This window comes from Halichondria panicea, chromosome 1, assembly GCF_963675165.1.
Source record: "Halichondria panicea chromosome 1, odHalPani1.1, whole genome shotgun sequence".
Taxonomy (NCBI): domain Eukaryota; kingdom Metazoa; phylum Porifera; class Demospongiae; order Suberitida; family Halichondriidae; genus Halichondria; species Halichondria panicea.
The window spans coordinates 2,241,500-2,264,802 of NC_087377.1; the positions used below are offsets into that span (position 1 = coordinate 2,241,500).

Below are 23,303 nucleotides of genomic sequence, written 5' to 3' on the forward strand. Positions count from 1 at the left end.
GCATGTCGATACAACATAAAACAAATCGTTTGCGCGGCTTGAATTTATACAAATATAGGCAATCTTGTACTATAATTATATAATTCGGGAATTCGAGCATAACTGCATATATAATACATGTATGCACGCACATGGTCACTCACTGAACATTTCCTCTTAGGTGGAGGGGGAACTAGCTAGCTGACTAGCGGGTATACCTGTGGAGGGAGTGCAGGGGTCAATGACATGAACTCAGTTAAATGCTACATCCTGTGTAACGAATGGCACGCTAAATAATCGTTTTATACAGTTGGAGGTGGGGCTGGTGAGTTAGGTATAATGGATGGACCAGCACTGACACTCATAGTGTCGTTGTTGGCTATACATGTTGTCATTAAGGCATAATTGTTCGGGACACTCACGCAACGCTTCAACCGTAGGGTCAGGCCCCTAGCTAGGGCTGGTGGGTTCGGGAGTAGTGCGGCACACTGGGTGGAAGAACTAGCCTGTGAGGGAATTGGAGGAATCACATAAACTAAATCAAGTACATGCTTCCGTACTATTGTACTACAAACACCTAGTGATAACTGGTTCAGTCTTGTATACGATGCGAGTGCATAAAAACAGCTGCTATAATTATATACTAAACAGGGCTTCACCTATATAGCCTTACGCAGCTCAGTATAATCATACAGAATGATATAGGTCTGCATACATGAAGTAGTATAGTGGTAGCTTAATCCTGTACACTTGTATGGTTTTATTATTTATTCTGAGCAGTATTCTCAGGAGGCAAACATTTGCGAAACGAAGCCAATGCACACGAGAAAAAATAATAGACCATGAGTAATTTTATAGACCACTATAGACCATGCACCAGAGAATAAATGTATAATTTTGAGTTATGACAACCCTAGTGGGACCAGCACTGCATGCACACACACAACACTGAGTATTAACTATAATAACATGGAGGGAGACTAACCTGGTTTGAGCATCTTGTGCTGCAACAATTTGTACAGGGTTTGCCCCCCTGGGCACACACACACCCGCTACATAGTCCTTTTTTACATCTGCAGCATACCATGCTGATGTGAGGTGTATAGATCAGTTTTCTGATGTGAGGTGAGGCAGTTGAAGATAGTCGAGTCCACTCCGTTTTAGTTGCTGATTGTTCAGCACCAGCACTGCCCGCTCTTTTATAGCGATTATGAGCGGAAGTGTGCCCCCTTCCTTTTCTCCCTCCTGGTAAGACCAGACTCTGTACAAGAGAGAAGTATATATAGCATAAGTTAAGTTGTCGAACCACCACCCTTAATAATGACTCACGCTGGTGCCGCCAAAACAACGGAGGGCTCCCTGATATCCCCTTTGGTGGTACGCGCAGGGAGGGCTCCCAAATAAATTTCTCTGGACGCCGTCTGTGAGGGGGTAAAGGAACCAGTTATACAGTAGTAATATGCATATATACACACAATTCGCCAAATTAACGGATCCTCGGCTGTCAATTCCTTCGGCCCTATTGATCTGATATGCACAATGCACATTGGCTATCAAGTATTTGACATAATACGGAACACTACATGCATTCTATACATGGCCTCACGGTTTCTGGGGTGGCTGACGAAGAGGCTGCACCTGGTAGGGTTGGAATCAAAGGTGTCAACTCTATCTGAAATCCATCAATCTGAAGACAGTTAGCTCTGCAGGCCTCCTAAATAAATGGATGTCGTCTGTAAGGGAGGAATCAGTGACACAGACTTAAGTGTATTTACAAGAAGTGTGCTTGTGCATGAATTACAATCGGCATGGATACAATTGTGAATGCGCATATAGATCTAAATTGATTAGTTCTCTCTATAGATTTCTGTGTTAGAGTAGTAGTGTTGGCAGTTATACACAACTTCAATGCATCTTAATTGTCGACCTATATATCTTCACAAATACTAACTAACGGAGCCCCCATATTTCTAGGCTATAGAGATGACTTATCAACCTGCACTATGTAGGTTGATAGACGTACTAAAAAACTCGAGCACTCGACAAGCACTGCACACACACACACACACAACACCGAGTGAATTAACTACCGTATAGCGGGTAAGTTTCGTGGGGTAAAAAATTCGTTCAACTCCAAAAACGGTGAGTAAATATTTCGTTTAGTCTCGTTGCCTGCACTGCATTCCGGTAAGCCACGCCTACGTTAAACTTTCGTGGAGGTCAGCCTGCCCACGAAAATAATGAATATTACCCCACGAAAATTACCCGCTATACGGTATAACAACATGGATAGAGACTAACCTTATTTGTGCACCTGTAGCTCTGATGCAGTTGCTGCCGGTTCTACCTTCCTGGGCACACACACACAGCTGTTGCACGATCCAGTCGTGTACTTGCAGCTGCATTTAGATGCCATGGGCCTGGTGTGTTGCGGCAGAGCTAGACGACGTTGAGGAGGTGAGATTTGGGGGGAAATCGATGTGGCAGATGCTGAGAGCTGGGATGGATATATATGGAGATGGCAGACTTAATTATTTTTGCAAATGCACCAGAAAACAATAAAATCCAGTATAATATAAAAATCCAGTATATATATGACAACTCATGAGCTAGTGGGCCCAGCACTGCATGCATGTTATATAGTATAATTATCAGGACAAGTTGATGGGAATATAGAACTAACTGCATTATAGTATAAGCTTATATGCCACAATAAACTATAGATCCTTACTTGGTATCCGAGGTCCATCAGACGAGTCTGCCAGGGGGTTGTGGGGAGGGGTCAGCTATAGAGAGATAGAGTGTCAAAACAATTAATAGTTTAATGCCGAGTAAGGGCACCAAACAAGATAACTTGTCTATGAACTTCAGTACAATGCACTCACCCAACACGTACATGCAGGTGTCCCCCCCAGAAACAGTGAGGGCCATGTATAGAATGCATGCATGTAGTGTTCCGTATTATGTTAGATGTTTGTTAGCCATGCAATGTGTGTTGCAAGCGTTTTGTGGTCAGGTCAATATATATATAGGGCTGAAGGAATTGACAGCCGAGGCTCCATTAATTTTGGGAATCGTGTGTATACTATAATTATAGGCTAATAATTATGAGCTGAATATATATCATTGACTCAACTATATAGAGTTCATGTCACTAGTTCCTCTATACTCCCTCACAGTTTCAATCAAAGAAGGTGCACTTATAGCTGGCCTACATGTAGGTTCAACCGAAGGGGATATCAGCCAGGCCCTCCGCAGGTTTCGCCTTCGCTACTTTTAAAGCTCAAAAATCGGCCCAAGAGGCAATAAAAAGAAGTTTTGTTGCCATTAATGGGAAAATGTTGCAATTCAGAAAATAAAAAAGTAACTGATATTAATGTTCGTCTGTGCATGTTGTCTATAATACTATATAATTATTATGATGCCAAGCTAAATCACTCAAAATGCATGCATGTTGTATGCAATATAATTATATATTACAGAACCTTTTACAAGAAGACAATCACCCGCTATGTGGCAGATAGTGGTTGATACTTGAGGGTGCTGACATTCACACTATAATTGGTACTATAATAATACTCAACTGCTGATCCAATTTATCTTTGTTCTTCACTGAATCTATTGCTCATTGTTACTGATGGCTGGTATTCTGCCACGCCACTATGTCTGCCTAGGAAGCAGTTTAAAATAGCTTAATTATGAATGTACAATATTGGCAATGCTAACGCTGATGGCATGTAATAATTATTATTTCAATGTACTTGATGTGTTATTTCTGGATATCAAGATCAGAACTCCAACATGGCAAAGACATCTTTAATTGTTCCATGTAAGTATTTATTAAATTAAATAGATGTTAAAATGACTGATGATCGATATCCACTGACAAAGCTGTACAAAAAAAAATTATTATTAAAGGCAAAAATGTCAAGAGGAGAAGAGGAACGGAGGACTACAACTATCACTAATTCCCCGTTGCCACTTTATGCAATGAAAGGGCCCGAGATGGCTATTAAGAAAAACACACCGCAAAGGGCAATGCTCGGGAGGACACTGTACCACTTAACCCCCGAGCATATGCGAACGCCTCTGCAGAAGGCAACAAGGAGAAGACTGGACCACTCTCAGTCGAAGATGCTCACCAATCTTCCTCGACCAACCCAGCCACAGTCTCCACCCCAGCCACAGCTAACCCAGCAGCGAACCTATAGCCACAGTCTCCCCCCCCCCCCCCGGAAACCGTGAGGGCCATGATGTAGGGTTGAATTGACAGCCGAGGCTCCATAAATTTTGGGAATCGTGTGTATACTACTATAATTATAGGCTAATAATTATGAGCTGCATATAATTATATCATTGACTCAACTATATAGAGCAACTAAAACCGAGTGGACTCGACTAGACTATCTTCAACTGCCTCACATCAAAACTGCAACTATACACCTCACATCAGCATGTCGTGCTGCAGATGCAAAATAGGAATATGTAGCGGGTGTGTGTGTGCCCAGGGGGGCACACCTACTCAAGAGGCAATAAAAAATTTTTTCGTTGCAATTAACGGAAAAAAAGGAAGTTAATGTGCATGCATGCATGTTCCTGTTATGTGATGTGCTGGCACCACATGCATACACTTCACATCATGTGCTGGCACCACATGCATACACTTCATCCACAGGTTGAAATTCAAGAAGTAACAGTACTGTTATTATGATGCCAAGCCAAATCACTCAAAATGCTTGTGCTGTTTCCAGGGTTCGCCTTCGCCACTAAGAATCGGCCAATGAGGCAGTGAAGAAAAAATTTGTTTCAGTTAAAGGAAAAAATGTAAGTTAATGTGCATGTCACTGCATCATCTCAGCTTGCATGGTATCTATAAATAGCTATTAAATGCTGTAGATGTAGCACAGGAGCATGCCACAGATGTGTGTGTCCATGCATGGCAGACCTTGCAGCAATTGCATCCCTGGAACAAGCTCGAGGTGCACCAACAAGGTTAGTCTCTATATATAATTATATATATATATTCATGTTGTTATAGTTATGGCAGCATCCAAACAATCTATTTACAAGGCCTCCCTACTGACAACAAAGAATTGAGACTCTCAGCTCCACTGCTCTGGTCCGACTAGCGTGACCATGTCGGCATGCTGCTGCAGATGCACAAAAGGATCTTGCCAAAGTTGTGTGTGTGCCCAGTTCCGTGACCATGTCGGCATCATGCTGCAGATGCACGAAAGGATCTTGCCAAAGAGTTGTGTGTGTGCCCAGTTCTGTGACCATGTCGGCATCATGCTGCAGATGCACGAAAGGATCCTGTCAGAGTTGTGTGTGTGCCCAGGCCGTGTACAAATTGCTTCAGCACCAGCTGTACTAACCAGGTTAGTCTCTATGACATAAAAAAAAATTTGGTTTTAATCAAACGAAAAAATGTAAGTTATTGTGCATGTTCCTGTTATGCGATGTGCTGGCACCATGCATGCACTTTGTCCACACGTGGAAATAAAAAAAAAGAGTAGTGACTGTACGTACTTGTGTTGGTTAATTGTTACAGTATTTCTGTGCGAGGACAAAACAATGGTACCTGCAGTTGTGAAGCCACAATGAGGATCCAGAGGTTTTGTACAGTATAATTATACCTTGGTGATCTCCAAATTAATGATAAATAATTAAGGTAGTGTTTTAAATTTTAGGACAACAATGCTAAAAAGCAGTACAAGTACGGTGGCCAAAATAGCATCAAACGGAGGCCCTACATGAATATGTCTATTATAAGAAAACCTCTCTGGTCTCTTGCGGCTATTCACAAAGTTATGCCAGTGGGTATACTATGTACTATGTGCTCATCATTCTCAGGCATGCACCGAGAAGAAGTGTTTTGGGAGGTCTACCTCATGGGTGCACAGAAAAATTAAGAGAGAAGAGTGTTTGTCTCTGGTCTCCCCCCACATACGTCGAGGGACTCTGTGGCGGAGGCCCTGAAGATGTCTAATAATAACAAAGTTATGCCAGTGGGTACAGGGGCATAGCCAGGATTTGAGAGAGGGGGGTGCTTGATGAATGAATTACCAGTGGGGGGTCTGGGGGCACTCCCCCAGAACATTTTTGTTGTTAAATGCTCTGAGATTGATTCTAACGCAATCTGGCTAAATAAATGAGGGTTACTGCTGCTTTGAGGGTATCACAGGGCCAGAAGTGGTAGTTTACAGCTTGTAAACTATGTTTGTACTTGCGAGTGTACATCATAGTTTACAATGTTGTTGAATTTTAGTTCATCTACAATAGTTTCCTTCATAGTTTACAAAGAAAGTTGATAGTGTACAACGTTGTATACTACTGTAAATGAACTGTTTTGGCCCTGTGTATACTGGTGATTAAGCCACATCTTCATCTGAAGATGTCTTATAAAATGCATTGTTTTGAGTTGTGACAATTAAATCATGCAGCTGCTAACCAGGTTCTGCTTGTGAATTAGCAGGACAGGGTGGCAAGCCACTTGCAGTTGCAGTTGCTCTGTGAACTATAGGCTCAACTGAAAAATACTCAAAGAGTGACATGATGATGATGGTGATAGCTGCTGAACAGTCTGCAACTCTGTGGGGGACCTTGGTCTGCTCAGCAACGTGGCTTTGCGCATGTGCACTGAATGAATATTGGTGGAGGTGGAGCTAGATAGTTAGAGGTGGAGTTTTGAGTTGATCGTGCAATTAATTATAGAACTCTTCTCAGCTAGTTAGTAAAAGGAACTTGTGCATGGAGCAGAGTCTGAGGCCAGAGAGGGGGGTGCTGGAGCACCCTCTGCCCCCCTCTGGCTACGCCACTGGGGTATAATTATGTGCTCATCATTCACAGGCATGAATGCACTAACTGGTGTTCTCTGTTCTCTGACCCCCCACTCCCTCACAGACAACTGGCACAGCTCCAGGAACACCTCCGACAGCACCTGCAGTCGTCACTGTTAATGTTGTCCTCTCTGGTATAGAAAGGAAGGAAGAGGGTTCCGGTTCGCCTTTGCAACTTTTTTTTAGTAAAAAAGCGGCCGAAATGGCAATAAAGACCGCATGTTTTCATGAGGCTTGCCACAGATTTGATGCGTATTATGAATCGATTTTCCAAGCCAAAATGCTCTAGCGTTATAATTATAAATTAAAAAAAGGTTGTAAAAACGATGTTATAATTGCAGTCCAACAAATATCGGCTTGTAGAAATCATATGCTCTAGACGGACTAAAGCGGACGTCATGAGAACGGTATATGCTTTGTGCTCTGCCTTGGTACATGTTCACTGCATGTGTATATAGAATTTCTCGTTAGGTCACAGGTGTGTGTGTGCCTTGGGAGGTGGAACCTGTAGCAATTGCCTCCCTGGAACGGGATCCATGTGCATGCACCAACAAGGCTAGTCTCTATCCAAGCTCATCCCTCAGCACCGGCCATATCCATGCATGGCATCTAGATCTGCTAGTTGCTGCAGATGCAAAACTGGGTCCTGCAGCAGCGGGTGTGTGTGAAGTGATCATCCAGCCCAGGGGTTTGCCTTTGTTGCGTTTGTGAATAAAGCAGCAGCAGAGAAGGCTATTGTAGCGAAAAGTATTATAATTAAAGGGAAAAGAGTAATAGTTGTGTGAATGTTTATAATGGCACCACATACACACTTTGTCCACAGGTGGTAATCCAGAAGTAACAGTATACTATGATATACCAAGCCAAATCACTCTAAGTTATTAAATTATGTATATACATTACTGAAGTATTAACCACTATCTGCATGAACACGAACACGAACACAAGCATTTTATGTGGTCCCTCCATTTGGTAGGGAAAGCCAAAAGACTCTCGCAACCGAGAAGAAGTGTTTTTGGGCGGCTTGCCCTGCACCATTAACACTGTGAAGGTGGCCCTCCAATGCTGTGAAAAAATCCATGTAAGTTATAACCCCATCGCCTGGGTTCGGGTTTGCTACCCTAAAAACAGTCGCAGAAGCTGAGAAGGCTATAGAAGCCAAAAGTATTATAATAAAAGAAAAAAGAGAAATAGTTGTGTGAATGCATGTTATATGATGTGCTGGCACCACGCACATGCATACTTTGTTCACATGCATTGACTCGACTGAGTGTTGATGTTACTGGTTCCTTTACTCACAAAAAAGTGCATTTGGGCTGCAGGGACAATCAAAGATGACATCAGTGCTTTGGTCCCACTAGCGTGAGTCATCATAAGGCCACTCCAAGTGACACTCTGGTTTCTGGTCCTGAAGTTTTTCTAATTGCATGCGGGCGGGCGGCTTTTCTCATTATGTCATTATCAATTTCACCTTATGAATCTCATTATTTTGCAAATGAATAATTATCATTATCACACTATTTTTGTACCACATGACCATTCTGCGCATGCGTAGTAGAAATAATGAGATAGAAATCCAATAATGAGATAGAAATCCAAGAATAAAATCTGATGCGGGCGGTGGACCAGAAACCAGAGTATCACTTGGAGTGGCCTAATTATAAGCTAGGGTATAGATTTAAAAAATGATGTAAGTTTAATGTGCATGTTCCTGTTTTGTGCTGGCACACACTTTGTCACAGGTGAAACTCCAGAAAAGAGTAGTATGTTATATAGAAACAGAGCATAATAATATTATGCTTTATAACATACTACTCTTATGTTATAGTTATAACACGGGCACAAGGGACATATTCCATGCATCCCGAGTGCACGTGTAATAACTAGTTTATATCCCGAGGGCATAGCAACATAACACTGTCTTAGTAACACAATATAAACTGCACAAAAAGATGACAAAGACAACTCTAGACACAGCTCCATCTCTTCTCTCTCCTAGACGCCAGTATATGCAGCGTATAAGATTGGCATGACAGACAATGGCTTGACACAAAATTGTTGGAGTTCCAACGCTGAAACCACTGCAAAACAGCCCCACCCCACTTCTGGTGCTGCAAAACAGCCCCACCCCTCTACTGCTGCAAAGAAACAGCCCCACCCCATTTACTGCTGCGAAGAAACAGCCACACCCCACTACACTACTCAGTGTAACTGCTGCTCGAACAGCCCCCTCCACTAGCACTATCCTCGGTATTTTAAAACCTGCATGGTTGCAAAGAAGAAACTCCAGCAGTGCTGAACATTCATGCATGGCTGGACTTACTTTGATACTTATTATTTCTCATGATACAATATTTAATTTAATTATGCCAGAGGGGCGTTTTGTGGTCAGTGCAATATGACTTTTCAGCAGTGCAATATGCTTCATATTGCACTTGGCAACAACATAGCAACGGGATATAAATAATAGTTAGACACTGTTTAGGAAGTTTCTACATGATTTAGAAGCCCAAAGGGCTGGTTGTAGTATCCCGAACGCAGTGAGGGTTCTACTAGCCCTGAGGACTTCTAAATCATGTGGAAACTTCTTAAACAGTGTCTAAGCATTTTAGATCATAGCAACCATGAGTATTTAGCCAATCAGATTTGAATGTTCTTATCTAATCTTTGCTACATGATTTTCTAAGTGAAGTACATGATTTTCTATTGAAGTACATGATTTTCTAAATTGGATAGAACATTTCCTCTAACCAATCAGATTGCAGTATTTATGACAAACATGATCTAAGTTATAGTTATATAACACGGGCACGAGGGATGTATGGAATATATTGCACTGAAGCACGAGGGCGCCAGCCCCGAGGGCTGAGTGCAATATATGCCATGCAGCCCGAGTGCACGTGTTATAACTAGTTTATATCCCGAGGGCATAGCAACATAACACTGTCCTAGTAACGCAATATAAACAGCACAAAAAAAGACAGAGACAACTCTAGACACAGCTCCATCTCTTCTCTCTTCTAGACGCCAGTATCTGCAGCGTATAAGATTGGCATGACCGACGAATGGCTTGACACAAAATTGTTGGAGTTTCAACTGAAATCTGCAAAACAGCCCCACCCCACTTCTGGTGCTGCAAAACAGCCCCGCCCCACTTACTGCTGCAAAGAAACAGCCCCACCCCACTACTCAGTGAATACATGGTATTAGCTGCTGGTCTACCCTCGGCCTCATAACCAAGCCAAGAAAGCTCGCTTCTACACTGCTGCAAAACAGCTCATGCCCCCAGCAAAAAGAGCCACTTCTAGTGCTACGGTGAAGCAGAATTGACATGCATCACGATGTCGAGGACTAGGTCGATCTAGGAACACAGAATCTTCCACAAAATGAATCTTGGACAACTTTAAAACCTGCATGGTTGCAAGAAGAAACTCCAGCAGTGCTGAACATTCATTCCTGCATGGCTGGACATACTTTAATACTTGTTATTTCTCATGCGTATTAATTTAATTTTAATTTAATTGTCTGTCTAATTGCCAGAGGGGCGTTTTGCGGTCAGTGCAATATGACTTTCAGCAGTGCAATATGCTTCATATTGCACTTGGCAACAACGTAGCAACGGGATATAATATATTCATATATCATCCCATCCCATGGGTTAGGGTTGCAAAAATATTATGCTCTGTTTCTATATAACATACTACTCTTTTCTGGAGTTTTTCACCTGTGACCAAACAGCTGCAGAAGCTGAGAAGCTATAGCGGCCAAACCTGTTGTAATCAAAGAAAAAAGAGTAAGTTTTAATAGTTGGCACCACATTCGCCACATTCGCAAAAGTGTCAGCTGACAATGACGTATATACAGGGGAAAAATAATTTTAAAAATGATGTAAATTAATGTGCATGTTCCTGGCACACACTTTGTCACAGGTGAAACTCCAGAAAAGAGTAGTATGTTATATAGCATATTATATTATGCATAATTTATATGTACCTTAAGGTGACATATTTTCGCGTGTATTAATTTCTGCTATTTCTGCGATTGAGAGTAAAATCGCAAAAATTAGTACTCGCAAATAATTGGCCGCCCTCTTGTTTAATGTATCCAGATCGACATTTCGCAAAAAATTATACCGCAAAATGTACAAAACTGTAAAAACGCAAACAAATCTACCTGTGAAAATAATTATGTCACCTTAAGGTATATAGATTGTGCTCATCCCAGCCCAGGGGTTCGCCTTTGCCACCCTAAAAAGCAAAGCCACGGCTGAGAAGGCTATTGAAGTGGGTAAGGATCGTCAAACAAACACCTCAATTATAAATAATAATATTCTCTAAGATGCTGATCCCTTACAAGGAACAAAGGAACAATGCTTGAACATGTCACAGTACTCATACTTTATAATAATGGCTATATAGACGACATTGTTAGCACAGAGTCAGTCAGTTCTTTACTTAATTCTTGCATGGACGCTTCTTTATGCTTCTTTACTTTATTCGTCCCCTTCAAGCTATGCAATAAAAAAAGTATATATCAGTAATGGATCATAATAATACATTAGTACAAACGTACCTTGTCAGGTTCTCATGATCAATTGGTGGCACTATGAGCAACTGCAGTTGCTGTCCTCACATACTTGTCTTCAATTTCCTCGGCTACATCGTTACGTGCAACAGTAGGCCTCCTTAGACATTCACATATGTAAGGCCATGTCATGGGTGGATCAGTGACTTCAAGACGCTTGGCTACTATCATCGTTAGGCGGCACACATTATCTGTGCTTCGATCTCGAATATTTTCCAACTCGTAAAACTTCACCCCGAGAGCCAGTCCCAAGTTGAACCAATCTTTACTTGCACTTCTCAGCTTCTCACAAATTGTTAGAATATCATCTCCAGTCAGAACAATGGACGACCGTTGTTGTGCAATTTCTACTGTTTGGTTTCTGCTAGTAGGCTCCTCTTGTGACGATCCTACACACACACAAGATTAGTACATATTGCATTGAAAATGGCCAGTTTTATATCAATGACAAAAACTGCGTACAATAAGCATCTGAAAATGCACAAATAATTATAAGCAACACAACATGTGCTTGTATAATAATGGAGAATGCCGGGCATGTAGGAATCAAGTCATGTATTTTCTGGCTTTCGAATAGCAATCCGAATATGACAGATGGAACTGATAGAACTTTTTTTTAATAATGGTAGTAAGATAGATAGTGTGTAATTATCGTGGGATATCCATTCATTGACCATAATCGAAAACAGTGATTGAATGTACTGCATTGCATGCGTTCCAGTAAACCACACCTATGCTTTTATAGGGGAAAATGTCGCGGGTTGCCCACAATAATAACGAATGTTTTACCCCACGAAAATTAATCGCTATATTGTAGCGGATGTAATGCACACACTTACACAAGTGGCCCCACCATAGCTAATGAAAAGCTTCACACTAAGTGTATGGGAATTGGGTAGTAGTAAAAGTTCTGTAAGTATAGAAGTTGTAGGGCTTAGTATGATGGGATTACGGACAACAAAGAAAGTAGTTACTTGAGGTTAGATAACTGACTTGTGTCCTCTTTGTAGAGAGCTGTGTAGAGAGTGAGGAGCACTTTCCCAGCAGCTGCATCCTTCACCTCACACTGGTAGTGACCAAAGTCCTCCTCTCTCACACTCGGGAAGCTCACAGTGTTGGGCCGATCATCAGTTGTCTTGATCTAACGTCTGGAACCCTCTTTGCTCCAGTGGAAGGAGAAACCTTCCTCAGCAAACTTTAGCACCTCTAGTTCCGTCCTGCTTCCTAGACACACGTGCTGTACATGTACATGAGAGAAGGGAAAAGCATAAACATACAGAACAGAGTAAAGAAGAAGTTATCAGAATTAAATGCCTATATTAATGAATCCGACATATCCTAGGGGGGGGGTCGAAATTGTGCCCAGGGGGGGCCCCCCCCTAAATGCAGCCCTGTACAGTATGTTCGCGTTACTAGCGTTAATTGTATTTGATGCTTAGGTAAGACAGAAGTTCTAGTAAAAAAGTGTACATGTACTTCCAGGCGTGTGTTATTACTTAAATCGTATTATTAGTAAAACTTGCAATATTTTGTGTAACTTGGCTGCAACCTAGAGACACACGTGCTGTACATGTATGTGAGATAAGGGAAAAGCATAAACATACAGAACAGAGTAAAGAAGAAGTTATCAGAATTAAATGCCTATATTATTACAGTCATTTTAGTAAAACTTGCAATATTTTGTGTAACTTAGCTGCAACCACAGTAGAAAGGACAGTAGAAAGGACATGATTATGAATATAATTAAACCATGCAGTAAGCAGCAAGACCAAGTCAAATATCAGTTATGTAACAGCAAGCATAATTGAATGACTTCAGCACAGCCTCAGAAAACAACTCCATATACCAATAAAACTCGTTGAGAATGGTTATTTTATACTAATTATAATTATTTTGCGAGTTTCCCTATAATTATATACATCGCAGGGTACGTGGCAGTGTCCGTGTTGTATAGGCTAGTGGAGAAGGGAAGCAACATGCATTACAGCATGCTGAAAATAAGTTACATGGGTATATGTACATGTATATAATTATAGTGTTTAATATCTCGAAATTAATGAGAACCCTGGACACTTATACAACATCCTCTTCTTTGGCATGTTTGAGCTGTTCTCTGAGGCTGTGCGAAGTCATTATGGTGTACAGTGTACATGCAGTGCAGAAAAACTAGTGCTTGCTGTAGATGTTTGTGCTTAATGGTATTCATAATCATCAATGTGGTTACAACTGTGGTTGCAGCAAAGTTTATCAGAATAAAAATAAATTATTGCAAGTTTTACTAAAATGACTGTATACTTAGAAACTGCCACGGTAAAAGCTCTTTGATAAAAGGATACAAAATATTGTGCTTTGAGATGGTTACCTTGATTATACTCTGTGTATTATTACACGAGTGGATGCCTTGCAATGGTGTTAGGTCACCCTCAATCATGCCCAATAAATCAGACGCCTGAGTGAGAAAATAATGAATGGTTACAGGTTGTAGTGATCAAAGAAATGCATAATAGTGGAAGAAAGGGAGTGGGGAAAAAAGAATCTTTGAACGGCTCCAAGAATGTGAATTAACGCTTAGAGAGAGGCTTTTCAGATGATGTGGGTAGTGGCTAGATCGATCTAGAGGTAGTGGTATGATAAGAAATCACATTAGATTTCAGCTACTGAATGCACTAAATGCACGATACCTTTGCAGCAGCATCATTTGAATGCAGTGCCACTAGGAGCATATTTTATGAAGTATCTTTAATTCCCAATTTCTTGAAAGATTCGCTGATCTGTACACAAAGATGTCATAATCATGATGTCATACACCATCACTGCTTACGTTCGTTGAAGGAGAGAGAGAAAAATATTTCAGAGCAGACGCTTCTAGTCTGGTTCTCTGGCCACTACAGCTTTGTACACTGCACACAGAACGTGGAGCGTACTAGCCACCTGTGAGGGTGTGTGTAAGTGTGGAGTGTGTGCATGTGTGGAGTGTGGGTGGGTGTGGAGTGTGTGCATGGGTGAGTGTGAGGGTGTGTGTGTGTGGGTGAGTGTGTGGGTGGTGTGTGTGTGTGGGTGGAGTGGATGGGTGAGGGGTGTGTAATAAGTGTTCAAGTACATGTACAGGGATGTGCCCACACTGGTCGGTGGTGGTGGTTGGTACTAACCACCTCTGGACGTAAATAACCATCTAGAGTCGCACGTTAGGCTATCAAAAGCAAATTTGTCAGGAAATTGAATATTAAAAATAGCCAGAACTTGGGAACATTTTGGGCAGATACATGTACCTGCATGTTGTGCATGACATATAATTACATCTTCCAATGCTGCAGCTAATAATTATATCCTATGATAGCTTACTTGTTGTAGTCTACCCAGGGCCAGTCCAGAGTGTACATTGGTAGACTGTCACTCATGTACAGCATCAGACGCTTCATGGTCCTGCAACCAACCTAGGGGAGAGGGCCGGGGGAAATTGCTGACATTATAAATTAAAGAATCTAAACACACCATTTGATAGGTCTTTCAAAGAGCTACAAAATGCAGAATTGTAATTGTCATCTCAAGTTATTGCCAATCAAAGATAGCTTCTGAAATATACTCGTTTAATTATTTCATTAAATCACCTTTCCCCTGAGCTCAATGTCTGGTTCTAGACTGAGTGTTAGTAGTCGCTGGTCAATATTCTGTTCAGCGCTGGATACCTGACCACCGATAACTGTACGAGGAAAATAAATAAGACATTATTTTATTGAGATGATTGATACTAGGTGCAGAATATAATGGCTGGTAGATCCACACATCTTTCTGTACAGGATGCTGTACTCGTAGGGTAGCTCTTTATGACAGGAGAGACTTGTGTTGTTGAGGTAGAGGGTTAGTAATAGCAGCGCCGTGCTCGCAAGTAGCGCTAGTGCAAGTACTTTCAGTGTTGATCCATTGGCTAGTGGGTAAGGATCATCAAACAAACACCTAATTTATAAATACTTCTATAAGAAGCTGCAACTGAAGTGATTCCTTACCAGGAACAATGGAAGACAGCTTGAACTCAAATAAAATAATTCATGTCACATTATTTTAAGTGTATATAAACGACATTGTCAGTATAATAATACAGAGTCATGATCAGTTTTTCAGAGTCAGTTCTTTACTTGCAATTTTTATTCGTCCCCTTAATTCAAGTGAATTCCATACCTGTATGAAAACATGAGTACAGCACAAATCAAGCTATGCAATAAAACATTATTGGATCAGTAATTACTTATATAATAGATCATAATAATACATTAGTACAAACGTGCCTTGTCAGGTTATCATGATCAATTGGTGGCACTATGAGCAACTGCAGTTGCTGTCCTCACATACTTGTCTTCAATTTCCTCGGCTACATCGTTACGTGCAACAGTAGGCCTCCTTAGACATTCACATATGTAAGGCCATGTCATCGGATGTTCTGGATCAGTGACTTCAAGACGCTTGGCTACCACCTTCATTAGGCGGCGATCGTTATGACGGTAATCATCTTCAATGTTTTCCAAAACGTTAATCTTCACTCCGAAAGCCAATCCTAAATCAAACCAATCTTTGCTTGCATTCTTGAGACTCACGCGAATTGCTTGAATATCATCTCCAGTCAAAACAATCGGCTGGTGTGTACTTCCTCCATTGCTAGTATCCTTCTCTGATGATGATCCTGATGTACACACATGTAAAGATAATAACTCAAGAAAGCAATTGCAAATAATTATTGTTGTGGTTAGTTAAGTCCCTTAATTGTCTATTGCATGGGAAGGGTGTCATACAGGATTTTGAGAGGGGGGAAATGGGGCCTGTAGGAATCAAGATCATGTATTTTCCAGACTGAAGTATAGCAATCCGATTATGATACATGGAATTACGATCTGATAGAACTTTGTTTATTGGAAGTAAGATAGACAGCTTTCGAATAGCAATCCGAATATGATAGATGGAACTGATAGAACTTTTTTTTAATAATGGTAGTAAGATAGTCTAAGATAGTATGTAATTATCGTGGGATATCCATTCATTGACAAAATAATCGAAAACAGTGATTGAATGTACTGCGTTCCAGTAAACCACACCTATGCTTTCATAGGGGAAAATGTCACGGGTTGCCCACGAAAATAACGAATATTTCACCCCACGAAAATTAACCGCTATACTGTAGCGGATGAAATGCACACACTTACACAAGTGGCCCCACCATAGCTAATGAAAAGCTTCACACTAAGTGTATGGGAATTGGGCAGTTGTAAGAGTTCTGTTGTCATTGTGGGGCAGAGGAAGTGAACACTGTGTACACTGGTTATGTAAGACAAAGACCTTGGTGAGATCCGGGGCCTCCAGTCCTATTCCAACTAAAGTACCGTATGTTATTATATCAGATATCTACAGAACCACTAGAACTAACAGGAATAAGTACAGTTCGTGTTTCTGGGTCAACCTTCGAAAACCTCGAAAATAACCAGCCAGTATGAAAAGCAAAAAAACAGCTGTAGGTAGCGAGCGTAATATTGAAATTTCCCTTAATTACAATGCAAGTAAAAGGTTGCCTATAAACAATACCTGCCTGAATAGTTGTCTTGCTTCCACTATGTAATTATAAAGTGAAAAGCAAAGGCCTACCACAAGCATCAAGTCTATGTAAGTGACACATGGCCACTTCCAATCCTTTTCGCAATGTAGATGCATGCTTTGCGTGTGGGCCCCTTTTGAAAGCTTTAGCACTCTTTACTTTATTTCCTAAAAACGCCCCTGACGTAGGTCGTGCTCAACTATTAATTTTGTTGCAGTGCATCACAATAAATAAACAGCCACTTCATATTCCGTTGACAAACCTGAGTGCAAAATTGGGCGTTTTCCTCCGATTGTAACAAGATCATAATCCTATGAAACAATAATGTGGCATAGTCACGTCACACTAATTTTGTTATAGCCACCTGTCTGTAAGCATCTCCATACAGCAGATGTTTCTCCAATTGTCCACCTATAAATAAAAATGGTTTGTTAAGCTTACAAAGAATCTACAAATCAGGTGTTTTACATCACTATGAGTGGGCGATAATAATTATTAGCTAATACCGTATAGCGCGAAATGTTTGTGTATTGCTGCTTGAGTGTCTCTATAGTTAGAGACAACTCAGCCTGGGGACGAGGTTATTTGAGTGTGTGCTAAAAATCATAAATACTACACTTACAATGTGGTTTTTTAGTACGAGTATAACGCACTAGTATACCAAACTGCGGTTTGTACTACAATTGCCATAGTTGGATAATACATAATTTCCATTTTCAACACACCACTTACAGACAACAGCGGCTGATGGTCTTTTTTCTTGCAAGCAGGCCATAATGTGTAGTTTAAGCAGGTGTGTGCCGGCTTCAATTTCTGCAAGATATGACAATCTTTCCCTTACAGATTTGACGTTTTCTAATCTGCAAGCAATCTGCATCATGATCACCCCCAACGAGAATACGTCTAGAGTTTCATCATAATCTTCATCACCCTCGTGAAGTGCCTCGGGAGGTAGATAACCCAAGCGATGACTAATAGTGGTGTTGAATTTTAAGGGATCGAGTAGCTTGGACATTCCAAAGTCAGAGATCTTAGCTACAGGAAAGGGTTGACTTCGCTTTAACAAGACATTAACGCCACAAAGATCGCGGTGAATGATCTTCCTGCTGTGGATGTAGGCAAGACCAGAAGCTAAATCCTTTGAGAGGCTAATCTCACACTGACTTGTGAGAGAGCTTGAGTGATCAGGTGTAGAGAGATAAGTACTCAAGTTGCAATCCATCAGCTCTGTCACTAACATGGTATTTCCTGATGGATGCTTAGTTGTTGCCAAGTGTTGAAGAACATTTGGATGTTGAAAAGATTCCAGAACCATGCTTTCATAACCAAACGCACGAATTGCATTTTCTTGTCCTTGACCAACAGGAAAATTGATTTTCAATGGTGTGGCAACATGGTGAAGCATCTTTATAGCACACACTTTATTTTTGTACATTCCTTTGAAAACCATTCCAAAAGTTCCAGAACCAACTTCTTCGTTGACATAAACTAAAAGTTCATCATTTATTTTCTGGACATTCGACATTCTGTAATGGCATGACTGGTGAAAGTAGATCTCTAGCACCTATAGAAGGCTAGCAAGCTAGACTAGCTGATTCACCCTTTTTTATGCCGGCAAAAAGCTAGAGAGATTGCCTCACTTTGGATAAGCACAAAAGATTAGAGAATGGGTGAGTGATTATAGCTAGACTAGAATATGGAGTAAGATCTAGGTGTGTAGCTAGTATCTTTGAAAGCTAAACCATAACCACATACATTCCATACACACCCTAATCCATTACACATGTGACTGCATGACCATGAATAACCATAACCACATACATTCCATACACACCCTAATCCATTACACATGTGACTGCATGTAACCATAACCACAAACATTGTCTGATCAGTTCCGCCCCTTTTTTAGTAAACAAAGCAAAAGTGCCACACCCTCTTTTTCTGCCTTTCGGGCCACAAACTGCATGATTTATTTCTAATCAAGATATTGCAATTGGGTAAAAGCACTGCACAATTATTTAATTGCACATAAAAATCTATTTATATGCAATTAAACAGTCATGTGATCCTACTTCACACACACGGAAAAATAAATATTAAAATTCAGCTAAAAGGAACTGTTCCACAGTTGTCATTGTCGGCGTAACCTTTGAACCTTCTCCAAAAGGGGGGTACTCCAAACAAATCTCGTCTTGCATTGTCAGAGTATGAGTGGGCAGGGTAGAGGAACGTCCATCAAATGAAGTGCTACCAAAGTCATCCGTAGGAAATGGACTGCCAGCTGTGAGTGTGTGAGGTGTGTGTGTGTGTGTGTGTGTGTGTGTGTGTGTGTGTGTGTGTGTGTGTGTGTGTGTGTGTGTGTGTGTGTGTGTGTGTGTGTGTGTGTGTGTGTGTGTGTGTGTGTGTGTGTGTGTGTGTGTGTGTGTGAGTGGGGGGGTAATGTGTGTGTGTGGTAATGGCTATGAACCATGGTTGAGAATCAGGAAGGCCATTACCATGGAAAACATTGAATAACTTCCTCCTAAATTGGATCTTAATTGACAAAAAAATTATTGTGCAGACACCCACACACTCACCTTAGTGTAGGGCCTACAGCTGGTCTCAATATTCCTAACAGTGGCTACTGAGGGAGAGACAGACCACACCCACCATCTGATGATAACCCAGTGAACCTACCTGTGTGACCACCAAGACCAGCCAGTCCACACAACACTTCAAACAGCATCATTGTCACATGGGCCTGTATTGATAATGAAATATACACGTACACAGTAGTGCATGTAAATGAGGCATTTAATTACTTAATACATGTACACACTCAATATACTCACTAATAAACAGCATAATTATAGAAATAGTAGAAATAGGAAAACAGGAAATAGTAAAAATGGAGAAATAGTGAGTAAAATAAACAGCCCACCATGACTTGAGGTGACTATCACAGTGTCCACTCACCCTGAACCAGGAGCTGGCAGACACGATACGGTATAATTATAGTACCTCGAGACCAACGCTCCCACAGGCACGAAGTACACAAAGGCTATCGTCATCACCACTCCTATTATAGGAACAACATTTCAATATTACACACCACACAACATTTTCCAGCACACCGTGTAGTTTCAAGAGGAGGTACCGTACATCGCCCATACAAATGCAGGTCTTCTCACAATCAGTGACGTTGCACTTGCGGAGTGAGGCAGTTTTACTGGTGTGGGGGGCCATTGAGAGCTCATTATCGGCTGAGAGGAGTGTGGGCCTGATACAGCCAGGACGTGCAGCGGCTGAGTGAGGTCCCCCACTTGTATTAAGGTACTTCCCAAGAGAAAACCTGAGTGTGTGTGTGTGTAGGGTTACATACAGAGCTCTAGATACCCATGATAAATATTAATGATAATGATGTTTATAGAATTTTAGTAATTACTCACAAAGACATTAGTGACATGGTTGGTGGTTCCTGTGATCCTGGACACCACCTCACACACTTGCCAGATACTGGGACGCAGCTCAGGGTCAGAGGTCAACAGATGATGCCTACAAAGGGGAAAATAATATACGTATCATTATAATAATAGAGCAATACACTTGAGGCTGGCAGAATATCATAGCACCTGTAGCTAGTGTGTGTTCTCAAAGTTAGCTCTGAAAACAGGTCCATTTCACGAAGAAAAACTCACTATCAACAGTCTTTATAATTAAAGGCTTAAAGTTAACATAATTATGCATAAACCTGGCTACATTTCACTAGGATTGTGTGTGTGGGTGTGGTCTCACCTCTCAAGTTATGCAGCTGGGTCTTGTGTGTAGGGAGAGTCTTCAGGAATGCTGTACTGAGCACTGACTATGGCTAGAGGGTTGTCACCAAATGGAGTATCCATGAAGCACAGCTTGAACAGTAGTGTGCCCAGTGCCTGTGTGTGGGCGGGTGTGTGTTGTGTGAGGGTGTGATGATTATGGGTATTATAAGATTCGCCTCATTGAGAGCTTTCAAATGAGTATCACTAGTAAACGTGTTTATACTTAACATGGTTCAATGAAATTGGTTAAGCGCATACCACCACTCATCCCCCACATTCCACAGACTTGATGACTAGACAGCCCACATTCACTACAATTGAAATGCAAACCTTATTAGTCCACCACGTATAGCTACAGTGCTCACAGTGGGGACCACACTATAGGCTCTGTACACTAGCTATAGTGCACACAGTGGGGACCACACTATAGGCTCTGTACACTAGCTACAGTGCACACAGTATAGGGACCACACTACAGGCTCTGTACACTAGCTATAGTGCACACAGTGGGGGCCACACTATAGGCTCTGTACACTAGCTACAGTGCACACAGTGGGACCACACTATAGGCTCTGTACACTAGCTACAGTGCACACAGTGGGACCACACTATAGGCTCTGTACACTATAGCTACAGTGCACACAGTGGGACCACACATAAAGAATAGTTTATGGAAATTTCGCCCCTTTCAGCCTTGTTTATCAGTAAACATAATTATTGCTCAGATCCTCCCCCTTTTCAGAGAGGTGTCCCCTTTCACAGTAAACAAAGCAAAGATCCTCCCCTTTTTCTAGTGGAATGCTTTGAGGAAGTACAATTATCAGTAATTAGTTACAATTAGCTATCAAGCAATTTGGTAGAATGTCATTAAAAGGTCATAATTAGTGAAAGGTCAGACCTCCAATAGTACTGCCACATGTCCATCCATGCATGTAGGTATAAAGATATTACTGGCACCACCAGTTAACACATATCTACCCCCCCCCCCCCTCATACACACACTTATTATAGGTGCAAGCAACATCTACCAAGCGAACCTCAAGCTATTCCTTGGCCTTATGTGGTATATACCGTACTGTAGTTTAAAATACCATGACATAGGGAAATCTCTCAGCCCATGCCAACTCAGCTAGCGTATGGTTGCTCAATATTGAGCACCCTCCACCAATAAAGTCTAACACATGGGCAAACAGTACTATCGGGAAATAATGCACCTATCAATGTGTTGCCCCACCCCCCCCCGGGAGTGGTCGGGGTTATATGGGGGATTTGACCATACCTCAGGTCAAATTCCCCCAGGTGGGGGAGGATTCTGTGTTCAAATCCCCCAGTCAACAGGGGGGTTTTGAGCCCCAAGCAGTTGCCTGCATAAAAACAGGCTATAAAAGCAGTCTTTACTACGCAAAGCCAGGCCAAATCCCCCAGTATGGGGCCAAAATGTCAGGTCAAATTGAGTCAAATCCCCTTGTATGTCCCGGGGGGGGGGGGGGGGTAGTGCTAGTGGGGCAACACATTGATAGGTGCATAATTATGAACAAAAACAGTGGAAGATCATTATTAGGAGCCTATAACAGGTACCGTCTCTACAAAGCATTTCCCCTCACCTCCATCCTTTCATGCATTCATCCATTCTTATCCTATAGCACCGCCACTAGCATGCACTGCACTGCACTGTACTGTACTAGACTGGCACCTGCTGGCAGATTCACCGTGAGTAGGTAATGGTCGTAATTATTGCTTTCCCTAAAGACACTAACTCTAACAAGACGCTGCAACTGAAGTAATCCCATACCAACTACAATGGAGAGGATGTCTAGAGGAGAATAATTCAATTGCACACACAAAATAAATAACAAGAGCAAGTAAACAAACTTAAAATACATAAATCCAGGCCATTGTCCTAAGTGTCTAAGTGTTGGTAGTGTATGATGGTCTTGACTGATCCATGACCTCCAGTCCTGCATGAGGAGGGAGGGAGACACAAGAGTCAGCAACTAGCAAACCTACACTTGCAGTATAATTATATCCAATACCATTTTGACAGTGTGTATTGCAAACACTTGGAATGCTGTTCTTACTATAATTATACAATTCACTATTGCATGGCACTACTGTACTGACAAGCAAGCTCACAAAGGTAATGGTCGAAGTGATCATAAACTAGGTACATTTGTAACTCACATGTATGCTCCACACAGGCCTTGTGAATGCTGCGAACTGCCTCTCCGTCCTCAATCTTTGTAGCAATTTCCGCTAATCGACCGTAAGTAGGTGTTGAATTCGATGGATTGAATTGGAGAATATTTTTACTCTTCCACTTCTTTAGAGCAGCGAGGAATTTCCCTGGAATACCAACAATTGTCAGATCAATAGCACCAATCTCAGCATCACTGAGGCCCAGCCTGTGCTTGTATCTGTCATAGCCAGCAATCTCGGTAGACAACTGGAGAAGAGCTTCATCCGAGCACTCTTGACTCAACTGAGCTGTAGTCGCTGTCACTATCGTCTTATGTGGCTGAACTGTAC

At 41.6% G+C, this 23,303-nt stretch overlaps 3 protein-coding genes and 1 long non-coding RNA gene across 9 annotated transcripts in view; all 4 read right to left on the bottom strand.

Moving 5' to 3' along the window:
- Positions 1 to 65: 65 nt before the first annotated feature.
- LOC135352463 (uncharacterized) lies at positions 66 to 2,795 on the bottom strand. The gene is made up of 7 exons (XR_010399803.1): positions 2,711 to 2,795; positions 2,281 to 2,476; positions 1,586 to 1,712; positions 1,309 to 1,400; positions 965 to 1,240; positions 402 to 485; positions 66 to 197 (listed from the first exon to the last, which is right to left on the bottom strand). It is a non-coding gene; the product is annotated as an uncharacterized LOC135352463 (long non-coding RNA).
- An 8,333-nt stretch (positions 2,796 to 11,128) lies between these two features.
- On the bottom strand, positions 11,129 to 18,745 carry LOC135331265 (probable serine/threonine-protein kinase DDB_G0275165). Of its 3 annotated transcripts, none has more exons than XM_064526363.1 (5): positions 17,713 to 18,745; positions 17,345 to 17,391; positions 17,243 to 17,291; positions 11,391 to 11,791; positions 11,129 to 11,328 (listed from the first exon to the last, which is right to left on the bottom strand). In XM_064526363.1, exons 1-4 carry the CDS (start codon positions 18,503 to 18,505, stop codon positions 11,409 to 11,411), a joined length of 1,272 nt encoding a protein of 423 aa, XP_064382433.1. In that variant the 5' UTR covers positions 18,506 to 18,745; the 3' UTR covers positions 11,129 to 11,328; positions 11,391 to 11,408. The 3 variants fall into 3 exon arrangements, with proteins under 3 accessions (XP_064382433.1, XP_064382445.1, XP_064382437.1); XM_064526375.1 differs by lacking the exon at positions 11,391 to 11,791 and adding an exon at positions 15,686 to 16,077; XM_064526367.1 differs by lacking the exons at positions 11,129 to 11,328; positions 11,391 to 11,791 and adding exons at positions 15,427 to 15,578; positions 15,686 to 16,077.
- A 145-nt stretch (positions 18,746 to 18,890) lies between these two features.
- LOC135332556 (uncharacterized) lies at positions 18,891 to 22,497 on the bottom strand. 2 transcript variants are annotated; one of them, XM_064527725.1, is made up of 6 exons: positions 22,382 to 22,497; positions 20,409 to 21,088; positions 20,094 to 20,311; positions 19,936 to 20,038; positions 19,557 to 19,720; positions 18,891 to 19,261 (listed from the first exon to the last, which is right to left on the bottom strand). In XM_064527725.1, exons 2-5 carry the CDS (start codon positions 20,423 to 20,425, stop codon positions 19,711 to 19,713), a joined length of 348 nt encoding a protein of 115 aa, XP_064383795.1. In that variant the 5' UTR covers positions 20,426 to 21,088; positions 22,382 to 22,497; the 3' UTR covers positions 18,891 to 19,261; positions 19,557 to 19,710. The 2 variants fall into 2 exon arrangements, with proteins under 2 accessions (XP_064383795.1, XP_064383797.1); XM_064527727.1 differs by lacking the exon at positions 22,382 to 22,497 and having other exon boundaries at positions 20,409 to 21,735.
- A 94-nt stretch (positions 22,498 to 22,591) lies between these two features.
- Positions 22,592 to 23,303, bottom strand: part of LOC135352095 (uncharacterized) — a 32,178-nt gene continuing 31,466 nt past the window's right edge. For all 3 annotated transcript variants that reach the window (XM_064551271.1, XM_064551263.1, XM_064551279.1), the window contains one exon: positions 22,592 to 23,297. In XM_064551271.1, the coding sequence (XP_064407341.1) occupies positions 22,873 to 23,297 (425 nt within the window). In that variant the 3' untranslated portion in view covers positions 22,592 to 22,872. The remainder of the gene's footprint in view (positions 23,298 to 23,303) is intronic.

Bases quoted from the DNA above. Each gene is read 5' to 3' on its own strand.
- LOC135331265 (XM_064526363.1), bottom strand. From the start codon at position 18,505: ATGTCGAATGTCCAGAAAATAAATGATGAACTTTTAGTTTATGTCAAC. The intron at 17,392-17,712 runs GTAAGTGGTGTG...TTTTATTTATAG, and splicing joins ACCATCAGCCGCTGTTGTCT to GTGGACAATTGGAGAAACAT. The intron at 11,792-17,242 runs GTTTGTCAACGG...GTGTGTGTGTAG, and splicing joins ACGCCCAATTTTGCACTCAG to GATCGTCACAAGAGGAGCCT.
- LOC135332556 (XM_064527725.1), bottom strand. The intron at 20,039-20,093 runs GTGTGCTGGAAA...TTCCTATAATAG, and splicing joins CCTCCTCTTGAAACTACACG to GAGTGGTGATGACGATAGCC.